At 36.1% G+C, this 24,394-nt stretch overlaps 1 protein-coding gene across 1 annotated transcript in view; it reads right to left on the reverse strand.

The window, feature by feature from the left end:
* Positions 1 to 24,394, reverse strand: part of BRWD1 (bromodomain and WD repeat domain containing 1) — a 121,524-nt gene that overhangs the window by 74,067 nt on the left and 23,063 nt on the right. Inside the window, exons 5-13 of the mRNA XM_060150945.1 lie at positions 21,571 to 21,721; positions 19,405 to 19,503; positions 18,904 to 19,064; positions 17,528 to 17,749; positions 7,670 to 7,770; positions 6,436 to 6,506; positions 4,719 to 4,819; positions 3,882 to 3,922; positions 2,570 to 2,668 (exon numbers count right to left, since the gene is read on the reverse strand). Coding sequence (XP_060006928.1) covers positions 2,570 to 2,668; positions 3,882 to 3,922; positions 4,719 to 4,819; positions 6,436 to 6,506; positions 7,670 to 7,770; positions 17,528 to 17,749; positions 18,904 to 19,064; positions 19,405 to 19,503; positions 21,571 to 21,721 — 1,046 coding nt within the window. The remainder of the gene's footprint in view (positions 1 to 2,569; positions 2,669 to 3,881; positions 3,923 to 4,718; positions 4,820 to 6,435; positions 6,507 to 7,669; positions 7,771 to 17,527; positions 17,750 to 18,903; positions 19,065 to 19,404; positions 19,504 to 21,570; positions 21,722 to 24,394) is intronic.

The following is a 24,394-nucleotide window of genomic DNA, read 5'->3' on the forward strand; positions in this document are numbered from 1 at the left end:
CTCTACCTCTTTTCTAATTATTCCCTTCTCCTGACCCCAAGCCCTATAAGTAATACTTTCAACTGCTTCACTCTCTATAGATGACAAAAAACTTCAGGAAGACAGAAAGAAGGTAATTCATCTTCATGACCCCAATGTCTAGCAAAGTGCCTGACACAGACTCTCAATTTGCTGAACTGTAAATGAGCTGCATTCATCTCTTTCTACTTCCCTATAAACTGTTCCTACAGGTCCTTGCCAAGAACGGTCTTGGATACACGTCTGCAGTGTTTTGCTGCCTTTATGAAAGCAATATGCAAAGCTTCTGTATAAAATACAGCAGTCAGTAGTATGGGGTTGCGGGGATTGGGGGGACCTAGCTGCTTCTGAAATCATAGAGCACATTCTAAGAAATGATTAAGCATATAATAAACATGTATTTTAAAGAAAACGGCTACAAGAATATGGAATGAGTGCTATGTAACACCTATCTATGTAAGCACCATGGAACACAAATGAGAGAATAAATCTAACTAGATTGGTCAGAGGAAGTGTAACATAAAAGACAAAAGGGGACTTCCCTGGTGGCGTAGTGGTTAAGAATCTACCTTCCAATGCAGGGGACACGGGTTTGAGCCCTCGTCGGGGAACCAGGATCCCACATGCCACGGGGCAACTGAGCCATGTGCCACAACTACGGAGCCCGTGCGCCACCACTAGAGAGAAGCCTGCATGCCGCAATGAAGATCCCACATGCCACAACTAAGACCCAACGCAGCCAAATAAATAAAATAAATAAATGACAAAATGGAATACAGGCTAAGACCCTCCACACTTCATTTGAATTTACTAACAGACATGTTGCATTTCATCAAGTTGATTAGCCAAGATTAGAACACTAAAACAAATATATCCATCAATTTTTACACACAGAAAACACTGCCTTTCAAGATTTGAAATAAGTAAAACTTTAAATGAGAAAAGAATATTTCCACCATGAGGGAAAATACAAGAAAAGTTCTCTCCATGAAGAGAGGGTGACAACAAGAAAAATAAATAGTTCTCAGTCTCACTTAAAAATTTTTATTCAAGTTTTTACAATGGTATTCCTATTTTGCCTAATAAAATAATTATTCATGGGCGAATACCATTTAAAATGTTCTTCACTGCCATTCTTTCATTATTATTTACTTTCACACTAAGATGCTTCTAAATATCCAGATGTAACATTTTTAAATAACTGTAAAGATTTGTTTGTGAACAAGGATTATCAGATTTCTAGTATGTATTCTTTCCATTCTCTACCACAGATCATTCCACAAAAATATTAATATCAAATTTATTTTGAAATCCAATACAACTGTTTGAGCCACAGCAGAGAATGGGTTAATTTCTCCTACTATTACTAAAAATAAAGCAGACATGAAGATCTAAAATGTGTAACATTTCTCAGAAAAACTCCTAAGAATATTGATATGCCTACTCTAGACCAAGCAGTGCTGGAAATTTTCATATGATTTAAAATTGCCAACAATACTTAAAGGCAGGTAGTCTCACTTCCCAGATGATGAAACAGATTAATAAATATTAAATGATGATGTCAAAATTATATAGCTATAAACAGTGTAAATGGTATTTGAGCAAAGGTCTGACTCCAAAACACATATTCTTTCTACCACCTGTACTGCCTCCCAAAATATACAAACCAAAAAAGCAATGTATTTGAAATTTGTAATATTTATCTTGCAAAGTACTAAACTTATCTCAAAGATGCTAAAGATACGTTTTTGAGACTTTGGAGGTTGAGGGAGGGGGACAGTTAGACAAACTTGCCTTCAATGCCATTTTACAAACCAAAATTTCAGCATACAAAAAAAAATTTTCACTCCCACTGGAGCCCAATTTTTTTAAACCTAAATAAAGTGTGTTTGTTTGCTTTTTTCACCAGACGTAGCTGTGTCTTCTTAAAAATTCCAAAAATCCTACCTTCAAAAAGTGGAATTTTCTGAAAATTTTCACATTTGATATACTTGAGTTATTTTTATATATTTTTTGAAATAGTAGGCGGGGATTTCCCTGGTGGCACAGTGGTTAAGAATCCGCCTGCCAACACAGGGGACACGAGTTTGAGCCCTGGTCCAGGAAGATCCCACATGCCGCGGAGCAACTAAGCCCATGCACCACAACTACTGAGCCTGTGCTCTAGAGCCTGCGAGCCACAACTACTGAAGCCCATGTGCCTAGAGCCCGTGCTCCACAACAAGAGAAGCCACTGCAATGAGAAGCCCGTGCACCGCAACAGAGTAGCCCCTGCTCGCCGCAACTAGAGAAAGCCCGCGCGCAGCAACGAAGACCCAACGCAGCCAAAAATTAATTAATTAATTCTTAAAAAAAAAAGAATATACGAGGTTTAAGTATTTAACTGTCAGATGTGCAGGAGGGAGCCATTCACTTAGATCGTAGCTCTTCTAATAGGAGGTGGCTCCAGTCCCCTGAACAAAGCGATCAACCAACCAGAGAGAGAGAGAGAGAGAGAGAGAGACCAAGTACTTAGGATGCACCTACTTAGAAACAAACCATCTCAACTTACCCTGAGATTCTTGTAGCCATATCCAGTAAGATGCTTCTCCATTCTAACTGCTCAAATCTCCAAATCCGTGCTGTTCCATCTCTGCTACCACTTAAAAACCTTAAAAGAAAAGAAGATCTTCTACTCACATACGTGCTACCAAGGGCTACAGTTAATATTTCAAGTGAAAAAATTTTTATTGTAGCTATCTTGACTGCAGGTATATCTATAGGTGTTTATTCCAAAAGACACGGAATTTAGCGCGTATCTAAACAGAAAATCTGGTTTGCTATGATTTGCCTAGCCCTATTAAGTAAAGCACATTTCAAACTCAATCACTAGCTTCTCGAATAGATTGAGTTTTGAAAAGACAATGTACAGTAAGTATTTGGAGGGGGGGTGGGGGGGGAGAAGGACAATTAAAGATGTATGGAAGATGGGCTTCCCTGGTGGCGCAGTGGTTGAGAGTCTGCCTGCTGATGCAGGGGACACGGGTTCGTGCCCCGGTCTGGGAAGATCCCACATGCTGTGGAGCGGCTGGGCCTGTGAGCCATGGCCGCTGAGCCTGTGCATCCGGAGCCTGTGCTCCACAACGGGAGAGGCCACAACAGCGAGAGGCCCGCGTACCACACACACACACAAAAAAATGTATGGAAGAAACAGTAAGACCAAAAGCACCATTATAAGCATTTTAACTCTAAACTCAAATTAATTCATGCTAGCCATGTGTAAAAATAAATCAATCATTTAATAAAGTTAAGTGTTAAAAAATCACAGTTTAGGAAAGGTACCTGAAAAGACACTGGGGACCATAAAGGATATAATTTAAGTGATAATTCTGTTGCACTACATCACAGTGATTGATTAGAAAAGATTTTCTTTTAACTACTCAAATATAACAAATTTCTTTATCCTTACACCTAATTTTCCTATAAATCAAACATTTAGCCAGCAGTGAGATAAAGAAAAACTACTTTTGGTCATAGGAGGCTGCAGAAACTACAATTCTAAAAACTTACATTTAATTGTTTCCTCCCTGCCCCAGACACTTTTCCTTCAATTATTACATTTACTAACAAGTACCTGCAATATGATATATACCTACAAAGTGATATATTAGTTATACTAATAGGAAGCATAGTATATTTACCTAAAAACACACTCACAAATACAAACACGGTGGGGGGTGGGGGTGGGGTGGGATGAATTGAGAGATTGGGATTGACATGTATACACTGATGTGTATAAAATGGATGGCTAATAAGAACCTGCTGTATAAAAAAAATTAAATTAAAAAATTTAAAAAAACAAACACACACACACACTTACTTACCGATCACCATTGTTACAAAATTGGATACTATCAACTTTATCCTAAAGAGGGGAAAAAACCAAACACAAAAGTAATCATCTACATAGTCTGTACACAAAGAAAACCCACGCAGTTTTACAGCCAGAAGCATATTTGGTTTAAAGCTAGAGATATGCACTTACGCTGCTTAACCCTGCCATTCAAACATATATTGTACGTTTAAGTGCAAAGAATCTAACTACGAACCTAATAAGACTAAGATACAGCTCTTGTCTCAAAGACAGACACATGTGGTAAAAAGAAGCCTACTTCTAAAATTAAAGCAGTATTTGCAATTAATTACATCTGTATAAAAATTGACGTGTAGATAGTGATCAAAATAAAAGGTTTAAATAGCTGAAAACAAGGCATATTCACTTCGATGATTATGTGCAAAAAATAATAATAATTTCTTTTAAAGTGATTTTTTTTATCAAATAACTTCACAGAACTTCCTACAGGAGAAAAGATGACCTGACCGCTAACCAGCACGCCAGAATACTGAGAGTTATCTATCTTAGTACACATTGATAAAACAGCATTCTAATTTCATGAGTTTGGTTTAGATAAATAGACCCAATTCAAACCTAATCACCCAGATTAATTATCATAATCAAGAGTTTGGACTTAAAGCTGAAATAACCACTGCAAAGTATTTGGCGCCATAAGGTGCTGAGTTTGTCAATATCATGTTTCACCTCCAATTCCCCCTAAATTTAAGTTAAAACTAAAATCAGTAACAATTTCCCTTAGCAATATGAGGCTATGTACCAACAGGAATATTAACAATCTACAGAATTTTAAAACGTGAATACTTACAGTGTGACTTTCAAGTTCTGCGATTTTTTCAGGTGCTTCAAAACCCAAAAAATACATTCTGATTACATGATCAGTACTACCTGTGGCTAAAAACATACCACCTGAAATAAAAATTTTAAGGTTTAAAAAATCCAGTTTGTAACAAATATCTTAACCAAATTTCTATATTAAATTAAGCAAGCTCTCTATGCCAAAACTAAATTTCTCTCAATAAATCTGTTTTCTAATTCATTATATAAAGAACTTTTAAAATTAATGCAGTGTAATGCTGTGACTTTTAGGAAGAAATATATATTTGGTCTTCATCCCTTTTCTGGCAGAACTCCTCAAACCCTTAGAATGTCCTAAGCGAAGTGATACTGGTGTCTTGATTTCATCAAACCCATTTCAAACACAACAGAGTTTATGTTAATGAGGTGACTTTTGGAAAGCATCTATGGATGGGAGCTAACTGCTAGGGGAACCAACCATGTGATAAGAGAGCTGGGAGAGAGCTAAATCAACAGTGACGACCAATGATTTAACCAACTGTGCCTATGTAATGAAGCCTCCATAAAAAACTCAAAAGGGCAAGGTTCAGGGCTTCTCTGGTGGCGCAGTGGTTGAGAGTCCGCCTGCCGATGCAGGGGACACGGGTGCGTGCCCTGGTCTGGGAAGATCCCACATGCCGTGGAGCGGCTGGGCCCGTGAGCCATGGCCGCTGAGCCTGCGCGTCCGGAGCCTGTGCTCTGCGACGGGAGAGGCCACAACAGTGAGAGGCCCGTGTACCGCAAAAAAAAGGGCAAGGTTCAGAGAGATTCCAGGTTGATGGACAGGTGGAGATCAGAGAAGAATAGCACACCCAGAGAGTGCCCCTTCCCATGTACTTTATCCTATGCATCTCTTCCATCTGGCTATTCCTGAATTATATCCTTTTATAATAAAACGAAAATCTAGTGAGTAAAATGTTTGAGTTTTGTCAGCTGCTCTAGCAAATTAATCAAACCCAAGGAGGAAGTTGTGGGAATCTCTGCTCTATATAGCCCATCAGTCAGAAGCACAGGTGACAACCTGGTCTGAGGCTGGGGGTAGGTGGGGCATCTTGTAGGACTGAGCCCTTAACCTGTGGGATCTCACACTATTCTCTAGGTAGGTAGTGTCAGAATTGAGTTGAATTATAGGACACCTAACTAGTGTCGGAGAATTGTTTGGTGGTGCTGGGGTGGGGGGGGAGGGCAGGAAGCACACATCAAATGAGGCTTAATTTTTAAAAGTTAATTCAGACTGGAAATGTTCACTATCTCCTTCTGCTGTATTAGTTGTGACAATGACTTTAAGATGCTGCGGCTCTGAAAATGCATGAAAAGGGGCTCTGCTTTCCGAACAGCTTTACACACCTAAACCTAGCTTTGGAATATAAAGTTCACTTGTTCAAATTTTCAGACTTCTATGAGGAAAGATCTTTGACCTCTCCCAAAAAGATAGGTTTCACACAAGTCCACTGTACAAGAAAATGGAGAATAATTTCACAAGATGTGTGGAAAACAAATTTAAACTACCAAAAACATGCAGTTCAGTTAAAAGAACCACAGTCTTGGTTTATCATACACACAGGGCACATGGCACAAGAACTGCTCATATGGACACTTTAAGCCTCCTTTCTGCCAGCTCTCTCTCATAATGTGGTCATTCAAAATGCTAAAATAAAACTAAGAAAAAAACACTAAAGTTATCTTACCAACACTAAAAGAAGAACAAAGCATTTGAACGCCTGGTCTAGGCTTTTCAGTGAACTTCAGGGGACGTGGACTTGAAAAGAAAAATACATTAGTTTAGCACATTAACATGGTTTAAAATATTGGTTTTAATCTAGCATATTTAAATGTTATAATCTTATTTCTAGTACCTCACAGTATACCAAATATTTCCGCATATGCTGTTATAGCTGGTTGGATTTCAGAGAACTGTCCAATCCCCAAACTTATACAGAACATAGTATACAGAAAGAGCAAGCCTACTAACCCCCGTTCTGTAACTTAGGTGACTAAAGCTCAGACAGTGTAAGAGAATCCATTATCGAGGCCGCAGAGTGGGATGTAGAACCACCGGGTGATAGCATGATAGCATGGTCCAACAGAAAGGGCATGCGAGCCACACGTGTAACTTTAAATTTTTAGTAGCCACATCATTAAGTATAAAGATAAAACTAGGGTTTTTTAGTAGCCACATTATAACTAAAAAGATAAAATTAGTTTTACTTCATTTAAACCAATATATCCAAAATATCACATCAATGTTAATAAAATTTTATTGAGAACTTTAGGTTCTTTCATATTAAATCTTTTAAATCTTCCAGATCATACTAGACACTAATAATACATCTCAATTTGAACAGTTTTCATCAAAAATACTTGATCTGTACTCAGATTTCATAAAACTTATAGATGAAAAACTAAATTCACATATTCAAGTTGTTTGAAATACGTTTAAAAGTTTTGTAATAACTGAATCGTATCAGTTAAATTTAAATTAATAATTCGATTCCTCAATTGCACTAGCCACACCCGAAGTGCTCAATAGAGACATGTGGCTAGAGGGTAACACACTGGGCAGTGCAGGGCTATGATCCAGGTCTGATACTTAAAGGATCCTTCCTAAATTTCTGCCCATGTAATTATACTTTTCTAACATTTTTCAAAATGTTCACATATATACTATCACTTTTTCTTTTTCAAAAAAATGTGCCCACTAAGACAGCATGGCTATGCTCCTTTTACATATCCAACTATCTAAATCGTACAGTGTAAACAGCAGTCAATATGGCACATATGCTGTATATAACAAAAATTAAATTCAAAAGTAAAAAGGGAACCACAATACACAATTTCTTTTTATAATCAGATTTCATTTCACTAGACTAAACTGTAACAACATTAAAAAAGAAAACTTATTACACAATTAAAGTCACTTACCTGAATTTCAGGGATTCTAAATCCCACTGCCAAAAACAAACTGTCCCATCAGCACCAGTAGAGACCATGTATCTTTGAGAGCCTTTGGCCATTGGGCTAAACTAAAAAGGAATAACATTTGCAATTCAGTTTCCTGAGCTGCTACTGAAGTTAACAGTTTTTCAAAGTTAACTTCAACTAACACTTTAAGTAAAACACAAGAAATCCAAAACATAGGTAATATTATTGCAGTGAAAACTCATAACCTGTAAAAAATGAAGTCTATCTCTAATTTGTAAATGTAATGTGATCTCAATAAATGATTATTTTCAAAACTAACAAGAACAGTCAGAAAACTTTTACAAAGAGAAAGTAAAGATCTAGTCCTATCAATGTGAAACCGACCACAAAGCCAATTAATTAAAACTATTGGGGCACAGTAGGTACACAATGACAGAATGACCAATGGAAAAATGTGAAGTCCAAACTGGACGCTAATACACAAGACTTAAGATAAAGGAGCCATCTCAATCAGTTGAGGAAACAATGGATCGTAAATGCATAAATGGTAAAGGGACAACTGTGCAACAATCTGGGAAAAAATGGATCCATTCTTCAGACTGTAAAGCAAGATAAATTCCAAGTGATCAACATTTTAAATATTTAAATAACAAAACCATAAAAGTATTATAAGAAAACACAAAAATTATATCGTAACTTTGGAACAGGGCTAACATTTGTGCTACACAAACAAGCTAGAGAAAGCAAGATCAATTTGGTCCAGAGACATCCTGGACCAAAGGCAGCTTTTAAGGCAGCTTAAAAGACAGAAAAATATAAGGAAAACAAGAAAAACGCACTAGGCAAAGGAATAAGATGAACAAAAATACAAAAGTGAGAGGGAATGTGATATGTGATAGTTAACAGAAAGATCTATAAGACTAAGTGTTCACTTTGGAAGTGGTATGGAAATGGGTTAAATGGATAGAAAATCTGGACCCAATAACACCAAGTTAAGAGGTTAACTGTAGTTCTCAAGTAAAACACTGAAGGCAACCCAAAGATCTGTCTGACAGCAGTATATAATATTGATTGAAAAGGAACAGATAAGATAAAGAACCAAGAATCAATCCAATTGATCCAAGAACCTTAACTGGATGGCAGTACCCCCTACCTTCATGAAAGAAGCAACACAACTTGCTGACTCATGAGACATTCAAGATAAAGGAACTTATGCAAAAGGAAGACCAGTATTGCCATTAAGAGGAAAGGAAGTGTTGGGAAGAAATGGGTTGGTTTTGTTTTTCCGTATGAGTTACATACTTACTTATCATTACAACATGCCAGAGAGATATAGTTTATTATCTCTGTTTCATGCTTTTTCCCAAAGTTATATACATTTTGTAAGAGAGATAAGATTTGAACCTATGACTTCTTCAGTGAAGCTTCTTCTAAGCTCCTTCTCTTCGAATATATGAAATCAAGGGTTTTTTAAGTGATTATTTACATCTAAGTAGATATGTTTCAGAATATGGACTAACAATGAGTTTTAGAGAATATCCCATTAAAAGTAATAACTGAAATTATATTAACAATTGGATAATTCTTGTTAATTAAAACAAGGTAAAATTTGTAACCTTGCAAACACAGAGTAAAGAATTTTAATTAAAGTTAGTTAGAACACAGGTGACTTAATATGACAGATACACAAGACGTTTGTTGCTCTCTATTTTGTCTCACTGATGTCTTTGTCTAGCCCTGGGTTGACACTATACTGTTTATAACATCTTTTAAAGCATTTTTAAATATCTAGTATCGCAAAAAGTTGAGGGTTTTTTTTGAGGGACTGGGTGGGTGGTTGGCTATTTGTGCTTATCTTTCTCTTTCTAAATGAACTTGATAACATGCCAAGTTCCATTAAAACAAAGCAACTGGGATTTCAAATGTAAATACACTGACTTTACACCATGATCTGGAGATGTGACAGCTTTACAACATTGAATCTCCTGATTCAGGAGCATGGTAGAAATTTTCACTTATTTAGACTATTCCCTCCCCACCACCCAAGGTTCTGCCATTATTTTTAAGACCTTTCCCCGTCTCCTGGTAAGTTTACTCCTATGTGAAGCTTTTGTTGCTATTATGAATTATGTACTTTTTTCATTATATTTGCAAACTGATTATTGATGGTTTATAAGAAAGTTTTGGTTTTAGGACATGGGTCCTATATCTAAATGTTTTACTAAGCTCTCAGCAGTTCTAATAGGTTTTATAGAATTCACCACGTAAATCCTCTTAAGTTTGCATTTTAAGAGATTTTTTTTTTTAGTACCCAACAGGCATTTTTAACTTTTGAAGCCTTCCTTTTACTGTTTCTAAGTAACAACATTTCCTCAAATGCAGTATCGCTGACATATAGCCATGTTTTATTAACCAACCTCAAAGCTACTCATCGATGACTGTAACATGCATCTCTAAATAAAGGAAACAGTAAGAACCGCAATTTCTCAAAGTCCCTTTTGGCTTTGTGATTCTGTACTGCAATCTCACATGTCTACTTCCAAAGTCAAAACAGTTTTCCTGAAATCACACATCCTGAGTAACTGTCTAGTATATAACATGTGCCTGAGAGCATAATAACTTCTACTTTTACAACTTATTCAGTGACAAAATAAGCAGTCTTTAATATATGTTGATCCTCTATTTTGCTATTAAAGAATGCAGTATTTAAAGGTAGTAAGCCGTCCTACTAACTGTTAAAATGCAAATCTTTCCTGTGTGCTCACATGTGCATTCTAGACAGAGCTATTAGCATGGGGGAGTGGAGGAGGGGGTAAAATTCACACAACGTTAAATTCACCACTTTAACCATTTTAAAATGTATAATTAAGTGGCATTTGGTACATTCACAATACTCTGCAGCCATTATCACTATCTAGTCCCACAACTACTGTAAGATTAAACTGAAATCTGTCAAGGCATTTTCCATTGATTCTCTTGGCTTTTTCAAGTAGGTAATCAAACTGTTTGAAAAATGAGAATTTGGGGGACTTCCCTGGCAGTCCAGGGGTTAGGACTCCATGCTTTCACTGCAGGGGGCAGGGGTTAGATCCCTGGTCAGGGAATTAAGATCCCACATGCCACACGGCACAGCCAAAAAAAAGAAAATGAGAATTTTTTTCTCCTTCTTTCCAATATTTATACATTTTTGTTTTTTCTTGCTTAGTAGTACTTGCTAATGTTGAACAGTTGCAGTGATAGTATAGCGTTTGTTCATTTTCCCCAAATGTCGCTTTGCAATCTTTCAAATCTGCATAAAAGCTGCAAGAATAGTACAATGAACACTCACATACCAGTCACCAAGATTCACCAATCGTTAATATTTTGCCACACTTGCCCCTGGCTACTGGATGGACTTGAACCATCTGAATCTAAGTTGCAGACATCATGACACTTCAACCCTAAAATCCTCAGCATGTATCTCCTAAGAACAATGATATTCTCCTACATAATACATTTATTAGACTCAAGACATTTAATATACAATTAATATTGAAATTTCCCCCAATTTCTCAGATGTCCATTATAGGTTTTCTTTTTTTTTTCCTCTCTTAAAGACAGGATCCAAATCACATATTTATATTTGTCACAGTTTTTACTTCCCTTATAAAATAGTTCTCCCACCTTTTGTCTTTTTGAAACTAAGCTTTTGAAGGATATAGATTGCTTTCATAAACTGTTAATTTGCATTTGTCTGACTGCTTCCTCATGTGATTCAGGTTAAACATTTCTGACAGAAATACTAACAGGTAGAGAAAGAATTTTAACTACAGATTCAATGCATTTTATAGTTACAGGTCTATTCAGATTTTATTTCTTTCTGTGCCAGTCTTAGAATAATTCACTTTTTCAAATTTTCCATATAAAACTTTTAAAATATACTTTTTAGTGTCTGAAGGGTCTATAGTGATTCCGTTTTTCAAATATGATAATATTTATGATATTTCTATTTTGATCCTAGATTAATCTCAGTCTTACACCATTTTTAGTATTTCATTCAAAGAACTTCTGGCTTTGTTGATACTCTTTACTGTTATGATTATTTTTTCCATCCTTAATTGTTTCCTGTTCTTTTTCTAACTTTCTGAGAAATACATCTAATCACTGAATTTCAGCCTTTTCTTTAATATATGCATTGAGGGCTATAAACTTCCCTTTCAGCACTGCTTCAGCTGGGTATTAATTATCTACTGTTGTATAACAAACTATCCCAAAACTTAGCTACTGGAAACAACAGTAAATATTCATTATTTCACAGTCTCTAAGGGTCAAGAATTCAGAACAGCTTAGCAGGGTGGTTCTGGCTCAGGGTCTCCTGAGGTTGAAGTCAAGATGTCAGCCCAGGCTTAAATGAGGATGGAGGACATGCTTCCAGAAAGGCCAACTCACACGGCTAAGGTAGGAGACTCCAATTATTCACCATGAAGACCTTTCCATAGGGCTGTCTGAGTGCCCTGTCGACATGACACAGCAGGCATCCCTCAAGACAAGTGAGTCAAGAGAATAAGACAGATGTTTCCATTCACGTCAAGAGAATAAGACAGTGCCTCCCACTGTCTTATAACCTTTCACAATCAAGCAATGGAAGTCACCCTACATCACTTTCCCAGTATCCTATAGGTTACACAGGTCAACCCTATTCAACAAGGAGACTACCAATGGGTAACAGCATGAGGAGGGAAGAATCACTGGGCACCATCTTGGTGGCTGGCTACCAAACTCTATATCCCACAAGTTATAATATTTTCATTATTAATCAGCTCAAAATATTCTCAAATTTTTATTGTGATTTCATCTTTGATGCATGGGTTACATAAAAGTGTATTGCTTAATTTATAAAAGTGAGGATTATTCTATTAATTCTGGCTGCTAGTTAATTTCCAGCTTAATAGCACTACTGGAGAATATACTTAAGATTATTTTCAGTATTTTCAAATTTATTGAGAACTTAGTTTAAGGGTTGGAATGTGGACAATATTTATATAATAATCCACTTAAGACTGAAAAGAAATGATGTGAATATAATACGCAGTGTTCTAATGTATCATACAGATCAAGCTTATTATTTACATTGTTCAAATCTATATTCTTAATGACACAGATTGTTCTTCCAACTACTGAGAGAGCCAGAGATGTGCTTATTGCCCATTAATATTATGGAGGTCTATTTTTCCCCATATGTTCTATTTTTGCTTAATGTATTTTGAGGCTGTGTTACTGAACACATACAAATTCAGAACTCTTCTTCCTGCCTAATGAAACATTTAATCATTATAAATTGTCCCTCTTTATCTCTAAAATTGGTATTTGCCTTAATGCCTTTTTATCTAATAATATTAGTATGTTATACCAGCCTTCTTATGGTTAATTTTTGGATAATTGTTTCCATCCTTTACTTTTTTTTACATCCAGACTCCCTATACCCTTATATTGAAGGTGAGGTTTGTTTTTCAATTATGTCTGAAATCTTTCTCTCTTATCCAGACCATTTAATGCATTTACAAGTAATCTATGATTACAATGCCATTTAATGATATCCTAGTTTCATCTCAGTACTTTTCCTACACTTCTTTTTCTTTCCTTTCTTGCTTTTTTATTATTCCATATTTCCCCCTCTATTAAGCTTAGTAGTTATATATTCTCTTGCTAGTCTTTTAATTATTTTAGAGATTATGAAATGCAAAGATCTAACAAATACTAAAGTTACCTCCTCCCTATATACAAGCTATTACTACTGTTAGTTTAATTCCATACATAATTTAAAACCCTAAGACATTACATGTGTTGCATGGAGTCAATGTTTATTTCCATTTGCTCACACACATTGTTTTTTTAATTCTTCATTCTTTCTTATTCCAAGCCTGGGATCACATTCCTTCTCTGCCTAATAGATACTATTTCGAATTCGCTTTAGTGCTGTTCCATCACTAAGAAACTCTCCATTTGTCTGAAAATGTGTTTATTGTAGTTCAATGGTTATTTTCAGTAGGTTCAGAATTCAAGACTGGCAGTCATTTCCTATTAACACTTTAAGAAGAGTACTCCTTTGTCTATCAACTTCCACTGCTTCTACTGAGAAGCTAGCCGTCAGTTTTATTCCTTCTTTATTTTCCCCTCTGGTTACTTAAGATTTCACTTTGTCTTCGGTTTTAAAGCTTTTACTGTAATGTTTAGTATGTCTGTATATTTATTCTGCCCAGGATCCTTAGTGTTTCTTCAATCTGTGGCTTTATTTCTTTAGCGTATTTTGCAAAATTCTCAGCTATTATCACTACAAACAAAGCTTTTGCTTCATTCTCTCCTCTTCTTCAGGAATTCCAATTACACATATGGTATATATGTATGTATACACATGTGGAATCTTTTCAGCATTTCCTGTCTATTTCTTAACCTCTTTCAGTACATTCCAAACTCTTCCCTCTGTGCTTCCATCTATTTATTTTCTTCTAACCTCATTTCCAGCTCATTAATTCTCTCTTTGATTTCTTCAGTTGCATCTAATACACTGTTAAAACCATCCACTGAATTATTAAATTCAGTTATATATTTCAATTCTAGAATTTCCTTTTTACTAACTTCTAGTTCTCTGATGAAATTTGCATATTTATTATGAATTTATTATGCATACATACTTCCAAGATATATCCTCCCCAACCCTACAAGTCTGTCAAAATTTCAGCTAAGCTTCTCAGCCACCTCCTGTGAAACTGGCATATGCCTTCAAACTCAAGTTCCTCTCCCTGGGCTTTCCTTATTTCCTGTATCTTGGTCCCATAATTTCTCATTCTATTAGTACTTCAGATACTTTTGTCACCCTCATCCAGCTTTTCTATAGTTGCCAGCTCGGCATTATGACTTTTACTCCTGAAGAATGTTCACTTGATCCTCTTAGATAGACAAAAGGTTCTACCTCTAACCCAGTTAAGTCTAATACTAACATTTTTGAGAATGTAAATTATATTAAGTGACACTGTATACTGCTACCCATGAGAAAGGTGTGTGCTAAAATACTGAAAGTGATTATTTCTAGATGGTAAGATTATGGAAGTCTTTAATTTTATTTGCTATTAACTACTGTCTAATTTTTTTGCAAACCATATTACTTACATACCATTTTTTAATAAATAAAAAGAAAACCTTTACTAAAATTTAAAATGGTTTATACATGCCAGTAACAACAAGGCAAAGAACATGAAAAAGATTAATAACTAAAATCATGCATTTGCTTGACTTTGAACTTCAGAGTAACCACTAGCAAGCACAGATAAGCCTTCTGAAGTATAAAAACCTATCACCACCCAAGTAGAGTTTTTTGATATATTCAGTAGGTAGTAAACACATGTGGGCCCCCATTATCAAAAGAATGGGGCTTTCAGTGAAGTCCAGAGCTCCACTTTCACACTGAAGAATTCCCTAATGGTTTTAAGACAGACACCCTCAAAAAGTATTATAAATGTTCTTATTTGCTGTTATGTTGCCTATAAGTTCATACCAAATAACAAAATGAAAAAAAATTTTTTAACCTCTAGAACATAGCTAGGATTTGAATTAATTTTTAACCTATGAAATCCTCTAGAGAACAATATACTCCTTGCCAAAAAATAAACAGGCAAATCAAAATTTTTGCTTACATTTTCAAAGTAAAACACAACCCCAATTAGAGTTGTCATCCTTCAAAAATAAGTCTGCAGTCTTTATTCTTCAAGAATATTGGTCACAGGAGTTGAGAAAAGTCACTTTTATCACAGAACTTCACACCAAATCTACTTATAGACCACTTAACATATACCCTAGGTAAATTCACATATGAAAATGAAACCACTCTGCTTGTCTTAAACTCAAATCAGAAGCACCAACATGTCTTAAAAGGCCTTACAAATCATTATCTACTAACAAAACGTAATTTTCAAAAAAAAAAAAAAATGACTGAGTAGCACCATTCTCAGTACTAATGGATCTAAGACGACTGCAGAGTCCACCAGACGTTCGATGCCTGGAAGAACATACCTCAAGGTAACCAAGCCTCTCGATCAATGATCCTGAAAGTGTAGTCCCTAAGGGGGAGCAGGGCTTCCCTGGTGGCGCAGTGGTTAAGAATCCGCCTGCCAATGCAGGGGACACGGGGTCGAGCCCTGGCCTGGGAAGATCCCACATGCCACGGAGCAACTAAGCCTGTGCACCACAACTACTGAGCCTGCGCTCTAGAGCCTGCATGCCACAACTACTGAAACCCGTGCACCTAGAGCCCGTGCTCTGCAACAAGAGAAACTACCACAATGAGAAGCCCACGCACCGCAACAAAGAGCAGACCCCGCTCGCCGCAACTAGAGAAAGCCTGCACACAACAACAAAGACCCAACGCAGCTAAAATTAAATAAATGAATAAATAAATAATAAAATAAAAGATACAATGAAATAAAATTTTTAAAATAATAATAATATATAAAGGAGAAGCAGAAGCAGCACTCGAGAACTTGTTATGAAGGCAAATTCTCAGGCCCCGCCTCCAACATTCTGAATCAAACAAAATTTCTGGCACTGGGGCCTAGCGATCTGTGTTTTTTTGTCTTTTTTGTTTTTATATAAATTTATTTATCTATATTTGTTTTTATTTTTGGCTGCGTTGGGTCTTCATTGCTGCATGCGGGCTTTCTCTAGTTGCCGTGAGCAGGGGGCTACTCTTCGTTGCGGTGCGCAGGCTTCTCATTGTTGTGGCTTTTCATTGTCGTGGCTTCTCTTGTTGCAGAGCACGGGCTCCAGAGCACAGGCTCGGTAGTTGTGGTGCACGGGCTTAGTTGCTCCGCGGCATGTGGGATCTTCCCGGACCAGGGATCAAACCATGTCCCCTGCATTGGCAGGCGGATTCTTAACCACTGTGCCACCAGGAAAGCCCCGCAATCTGTGTTTTAAACAAGGCCTCCAAGTGATTCTCATGCACATTAAATAAAACTACTGCTCTGGATTCAACAACCAACTTACAAGAAATACAAAGAAACATGTTATCTACTCCACAAGGAAGCAAATGGTACCCAAACTGTGGGAACTCTATAGATAAACCCAACTTCCTCAACAAAGAAACTGCGAGTGGTTATAAAAAAAAAATTGGACAACACTGTGCAATTGTTTTAAAATTCTTTTCATCTATAGCAATTGTAAGGTACAGGCTTTGTCTGATTCCTAATTCAAACAAACTAAATAATGTTATTTACGAAACAACTGGAAATTTGAACATCAACAAACAAGTGTGATGATAATGTTTCTAATAAAACACAGTATGTCTTTTAGGAAGACATACTGAAGTTTTTTACAGAAGAAATGATATGAAATCTAGGATTTGCTTTGGGTACAAGGTGAAATGGCTGAAGAAGAATTGGCCTGAGGTGATGGGCACATAGGGGTTCATCATACTATTCTGTCTACTGTGTATGTGGTTCAAAATTAACATCCCCCATGAAGGAAAAAAATTAATATATTTCAGCAAATTTAATCCACTCATCAAAATCCACAAGTCTTAAATTGATGATTTTTCTCCTTTAACACCATGAGTGTGTAATGACACTCATTCAGTTCAACTATAAACCTTAGGGAAACAATAAGTCATCCATCAAGCCTTCATATACAGCTCTTAACTGCATTACATATTTGTTACATCACCCTTCTAAGATTCATGGAACTATGATTAATTATATTTCTCTTCATTACTAAATTTAAAATAGAGCATATAACTACTAAGCATCTTACTATTTCTCATCTCCAAAGAAAAAGAGTTTTAAAGGAAAAGGAGATAATACACAAATGTGAACACTAAAGCTGGTTTACCTGTAAAGATGTAATTGACCCCGTGTGTCCTTGGAGCACAGCAACTGGAGCACAAGTTCTCAAGCACCACACTCTAATTATTTTATCACAGCTCCCTGCAGCAATCATTGTATTCTCATAGTTTACTGCCATATCTGAAATTTCTGCAGAATGACCTCTTAATGTGGATAATAGGCGGCCATTGTGTGTTGACCAAATCTTCACCAAACAATCGTCTGAACCCTGAGAAAAAATACACCCAAAAATAAAATGTTAATACAGCAAGGCTTTTTTATCATTTAAAAAAATACCATTTACATGTCACTCAAATTAAGTGTCTATAACTCCTCCTCTCTTTCCAACTGTAGAACATTCTGCAAATTATGAATCTTACAGCCAACAACACTTACAATAGTTTTTTCTGACAGCCAAGAACACTTATAATAGTTTTTTCTTCAAATCAAATAATAAAGATACCTTGAAGTTTTCATTTCTATGGCTTAGACTTATTATAAATACTATTTTCCCCAAATTCTCTGCCATGGAATAAGTCCAACTAAAAGTTCATGGCTCACCCATTTCAATTAACAATGGTTAAACGTTCGTTTAGCTCACATCAAGCTAAATAATTTGACAAATGTTAGTTAAGACTGATCTATGTTTCACAAGTTGATTAAGTGGCAATTCCAAAAACGAAAAATAATGGGACTAGAACACTCATTTTAAATAACTAAGCAACAGAGTCTCAAATTTATAGTACCAGCAAGCATCCATCCATTCAGCAAATATTTGAGTATCTACTGAGTCTCAACAACTGAAAAATGAAATTTAAACTTCTTACCCACCTTAATTTTCCCTTAAAACATTAAAATGGTAAATTAAATTCCAAATATTTACATATAGTTTTACAACAATTATAAAATAATCTTTCAGTGTTAATCAATTTCCCTAGATCATGATTAATCAATGTGAATATGAATCACCTGTAGAGATTTGGATTTGGGGGAAGGGGGTCTTTTTGATTAATGTAGAGGGGTTTTGGGGGGATTGTTTTTGGTTAATACATACTATAACCTAATTCAGTAGGTCTAGACTGGGCTGGAGGGGAAGTACTAGGAATGCATATTTTTAAGCATCCTTGATGATCATGCTCAAGAACCACTGCTCTAAATCAGTGTATCACAAAAAACACACAAGGCCTGATTATCTGCATCTGAATCACTTGCGATACTGAATAAAAATGTAAATTCATGGGCCCCACACCAGACCTACTGAGTCAAAATTCCTGACAAAGAGGAAAGATAGAATCTACATGTTCTATAAGATTTTCTAGATAATTCTGAGGCACACTAAAGTGCTCCAGATGATACCAAATTGAGTTTAAAATGTTAACTCACTGTAAAGATTCTATGTCCTGTCCTATCAAATGCTACACAGTAAACAGCAGATAGATGTCCGAGAATCCTTCTGTGCATTTTTATATGCTGATACATAGTTCCTGGAAATGCTGTGCTAAAAGTGGAACACCCTGTGAGTTGTTTTCCTCGATGTATCTCCACTAGGAAATAAAAACAATGAAAGTGGTTAAGGGGGAGCCAATATGTAAAAAGCTAAGAAAACCTCCAAAACAATTTCTAGAGGGTCACAAAAATCAATGCTCGAGAAATCCTAAAGACGAAGTTTCTTCCCAATTCTCTTCTACTATAAGCACTAGTACAGACTTCTTATTAAAATAAGATTGTTTTCATTGACTTTTATTACTTTTAGTAATAATTTTAGGAAAACCACAAATCTGAAACATTACCAGTACTACCTTTTAAGTTTTAATATAGAAGTTACAAAGCTGGTCAAGAAATTTAAAAATGGTTTTGGGCCTCTAAAAAGTCAACCTCACTTACCAAGATTTGGTGGGGAACCATAATTCACCGGCATTTCAGGAGGTCTTCCTCTATGAAGAGCAGCAAAGGCAGAGCCCTTCCAAACTGTGTGCCTGCAGTCTTTAAAATGAATTTTAGATACACATAAAATCTTGAAAGTTAACCCCAAGAAAGATTTTATAGAATACTTACGTATATTGTAATAAACTGTTTATTCAAAGGTTTACCAACTAATATACTTTAACAGAAAAGCCCTAGAGGTTTATTAGACTATTTCTGAAGGAAAAAAAAATTTAAGACATCTCAGATACAACAGCAACAACTAACATTTGTGTAGCACTTTACAATTTACAAAGTGCTTTCCACATACATTATCAAATTGAATCCTCACAACAACCCTGTGAGGTAGGTATCATTGCCAATTTACAAGTGAGGTAACTGAGGCTCAAAGGTTCCAGGACCTTTAAAGAGATCCACTGTAAATGATTAGTCAAGATGGACCATAAAACCAGATCTTTTGACTCCAAGTCCCACTCAATGCCAAACAGGTTTTTATTTTTCATTGCAGAATTATACCATACAATTATTAATGATAAAGGTCTTAATCACAACCGATCCAACTCTCCAAAACCAGAAATTTTTGTAAGGAAAATTTCAATTTTTTTGGTTTATAAGAAAATCCTGACTTAATTAACTTATTGAAATGTTACTGAGTTTTAAAAATAATGATGGCCAATATTACCATGATTTTAATCTCCTTAGAAAGTACTGACAAAATTAAATGACTTTCCTCTTGTTTTAGGATCATAGATAATCCTTTACAAAAGAGCATATGTAGGATCTTTGAGTCTGAACACCAATTCTCAAATCCTATCCCTCTTAGCAAATATACTAAGAAAAACTGTCTACCCCCTCTATAGGAGATAGCAGCAGAATACAGATCATGCTGTGCTAGAAATGTGCTTCTTCACAACTGAAAGAGGAAGGTAAGAAAGGCATTATATAAACCCTCTACTGAGCCTCGGGTACCCCAAACTAACAGGCATATCATGTGTTACATGAATGAATTCATTACCACTATCATTATCAAAGAGCAGTTACAAGGCATCCTCTTGCGTCACTAGTACAAAACAGAGAAATATGGTCCCTACCCTAGGACAGCTTGCTGAAGTTTCTTCTAAGGTCTGCCAGTTCTAAAGCAGTGCTCATCACAAAACGACATTGAGCTTGACACAAGTAAAGAAAACAGGAAAACAGGCTACCCAGGCAACTACTATATAACAACCTAAAACAGAATAATTACAAGGTGAATAGGGACACAGAAAAAGGAAGAATATGAACAGTTTCCTGATTCAAGCCACAGTGTGGCATGACCATAAGAGCACTGAGAAACAACTAAAGCTGACAAACCAGTCTGGCATGGAACCAAGAGGAAGGGTTGTTCTTTCTCAGTCAAACTTTACACTGGTGGAGCATCTAAGAGGCAGCATCACGTCAGCAACAGATCTTAAAAATAATCATGAGGGATGAACTTGACGTATACTCAGGATCAGAAGAGCCAACATTCTTGCCCATTAGCAGTTAAGCCACGTTGTATACATAGATCATATCACATACATATACTGAGTCTAAGTAATTTATACCAAGCTAACAGAAAAAGAACAGCAATTCCAAACATTTTGCTACCACATAATTTCGCAAAAAAATTAAACTGGTGAAAAAGAACCATGCATTTGTACATTTTTGGTGCTCATTTTCAAACTGCTACCAAATTTAGAAAATCACTTCCCCTTATAAAAGGGCTTCAGAATCTAAATATCAAGTGAAATACTTCTAGCATTTAAAGAGTTTATTAGACACATACAATTACATTCAATGAAGTTATAAGTGAGCTACAAAATGGAAAAATAAGAACTCACATTGATAAAACCTCAAACACATCTCAGAATAAATTCAAGCTTTTAAGCTTAACATCTATACCTTTATCATTTTTTTAAATGCAGAAGGACCCATTAAACACTGATGTAATAAAATTCAACATCTATGCTAAATGCAGAGAATTTTATAGTCCACAGCATGGTTTTTAGTTACATATCACCTTTCTTCCACAATGCTTACATTACTTCACAATTATAATAATTATTAAGCTAGTAATACAAAGCAGAACACTTCTTCAAATTAAGGTACCTTTTGCTGTACGTAGCAAAGACTGCCTTCCTGCACCAAGTAAAGAAGTGACTCTTGAAATACTGGGTGGAATTTCTTTATCCAACATGGGACCGATGCGCTGGCAGATTTGCAACAGATGATCAGGAGCCACATGCTTATTGGACAACACCTGATTGGAGAGCAAGTTTCAAAAACAACATTTTTTACAAGAGTTTCAAAAAATATAAATACTTAGGGATAAGTCTGATAAAACATGTGAAAAAATATGTACAAGGAAAACTACAAAACACTGCTGAGAGAAATTAAAGAATGAAATAAGCAGTAAATTAATCTACAGATTCAAAGCCATCCCAATCAAAATCCCAGTAGGCTTTTTTTGTAGAAATTGACAATTTTATTCTAAAATGTATATGCAAATGGCTTAGAAAAGTCAAAGCAGCTTTGAAAAAGAACAAAGTTGAGGGCGAACAATACCTGATTTCAGGACTTGTTATATAAGAACAACTGATTTTTGACAAAGGTACAAAAAAAAGATAATCTTTTCAACAAATGGTGCCAGAACAAATGAATACCCATTTGCCAAAAAATAATTATAATATTAACTTTAATGTATACATCACACAATAAATTAAAATTATCTCAAGACAGATCATAGATCTAAATGTATCATCTAAAACCGTAAAATTTGTAAAAGAAAACATTGGAGAAACTCTTTATGACCTGATGTTAGGCAAAGATTTCTAAAATGACACCAAAAGCATAATCCACAAAAGAACAAATCGATAAAATGGACTTCAGCAAAGCTAACAACTTCTGTTTTTTCAAAAGGTATTGTTAAGGGAATGAAAAGACAACCACAAACTGAAAGAAAATATTGGCAAAGCATATATCTGATAAAGGACTTGTATCCAGAATATATAAAGAACTAGCAACACTATTTTAAAAAACCTAATTTTTAAGAATGATTTGACTAGACACTTCACCAAAGAAGACATACAGATGGCAACCAGACACATGAAAAGATGCTCAACATCACCAGTAACTGATGAAACACAAATTAAAATCATAATAAGCTATCACTACACACCTACGAGAATAACTAAAATTAAAGACTGACCAGACCAAGATCAGCAAGAATGCAGAGAAACTGCTGGTGAAAATGTAAAACAGAACAATCACTGTGGAAAACAATGGGGTAGCGTTTTTAATAGTAACACATACATTACCATATTATCTAGCTATAATACTCCTAGGTGTTTACCCAAGAAAAGTGAAAGCACACATCCACATAAAGGTTTGTATGTGAATGTTCTTGAACAGCTTACTTTTTAAGAGCCCCAAAGTGAACACAATCCAAATGTCCATTAACAGGTGAATGCCTACACACATTACTGTATGTCTGTACAATGGAATACTATTCAGCAATAAAAAAATTTAATAACACACAACGACATGGATGAATATCAGAATAATTATGCTGAAAGAAGCCAGAAAAAAGAGCGCATGCTATATGATTTCATTTATATAAAACTCCAGAAAATGCAAATTAATATATAGTTACAGAAAGCAGGTCACAGGTAACTGGGGGCTGGTAGATAAGCAGGAAGAATTATAAAGAAGAGGAAACTGGGCTTCCCTGGTGGCACAGTGGTTGAGAGTCTGCCTGCCGATGCAGGGGACATGGGTTTGTGCCCCGGTCCAGGAGGATCCCACATGCCACGGAGCCGCTGGGCCTGTGAGCCATGGCCCCTGAGCCTGCGCATCCAGAGGCCGCGGCCGTGAGAGGCCCGCGTACCGCAAAAAAAAAAGAAGAGGAAACTTTTGGGTGTAATAGGTATGTTCACTATCTTCACTGAGGTGTTGGGTCACGGTACACGTAACACATCTAAATTTATCAACTTGAACACTTTATGTTCAGTTTATTATGTCAATTATACCTCAAAAAAATAAATAGGGCTTCCCTGGTGGCACAGTGGTTGAGAGTCCGCCTGCCGATGCTGGGGACATGGGTTCGTGCCCCAGTCCGGGAGGATCCCATGTGCCGCGGAGCAGCTGGGCCAGTGAGCCATGGCCGCTGGGAGCCCGTGCTCTGCAACGGGAGAGGCGACAGCAGTGAGAGGCCCGCGTACCGCAAAAAAAAAAAAAGAAGACTTCAACATAGGCAAGTAGATAAAGACAAAGTCCAGATACTATAGGAACACGGACTCCATCCGGCAGCTATTAACTCCCATAAAGAGAATTACAGATTCTCTGCTTTTCTGAGGATTCTAACAAAATCAAATCAAAGATCGGGGGGGGGGGTTATCCTATTTTTGTACAAAATAAGGTGTATCTGAAAAATAATATGGTTCTAGTCCCAATACAGACCAAAAAAAAGAAAAAATGGTTCTGAATTTTTAAGAATATCAGACAAAAATCAATATAATAAATAGCTAATTTTCCTTTAATATTTTCAAGTCCTAGATATGAACGTTAGTAACAGTTTCTAACAGCAACTTCAATGAGTAAGCCACAGTTACACAAGGTCCTCAAAAGTAAAGCCAGAAACAAAGTCCCTTCAATGGTCAAACAGCCCATCTCTCTACCATCTTGTTTTTCGCAGGCATATTCAGTCTCAGAAAGTTTATCAGCAACAATCCTAGAATCACTGTATTACTATCATTATCACCAAATACTGCTGTGAGCATAAGCCCCTTCAAGCCCTGGGTAGCAGTTACAGAAAGTGGTAGTAGGGTCTAGATAACCTGACTAACAAACTGAAGGAAAAAAAGTCATATTAACAAATTTAAGGAGAAAACCCATATGATCATCTCAATAGATGCAGAAAATGCTTTGGACAAAA

This window comes from Lagenorhynchus albirostris, chromosome 5 (genome assembly GCF_949774975.1).
Source record: "Lagenorhynchus albirostris chromosome 5, mLagAlb1.1, whole genome shotgun sequence".
NCBI classification, from domain to species: domain Eukaryota; kingdom Metazoa; phylum Chordata; class Mammalia; order Artiodactyla; family Delphinidae; genus Lagenorhynchus; species Lagenorhynchus albirostris.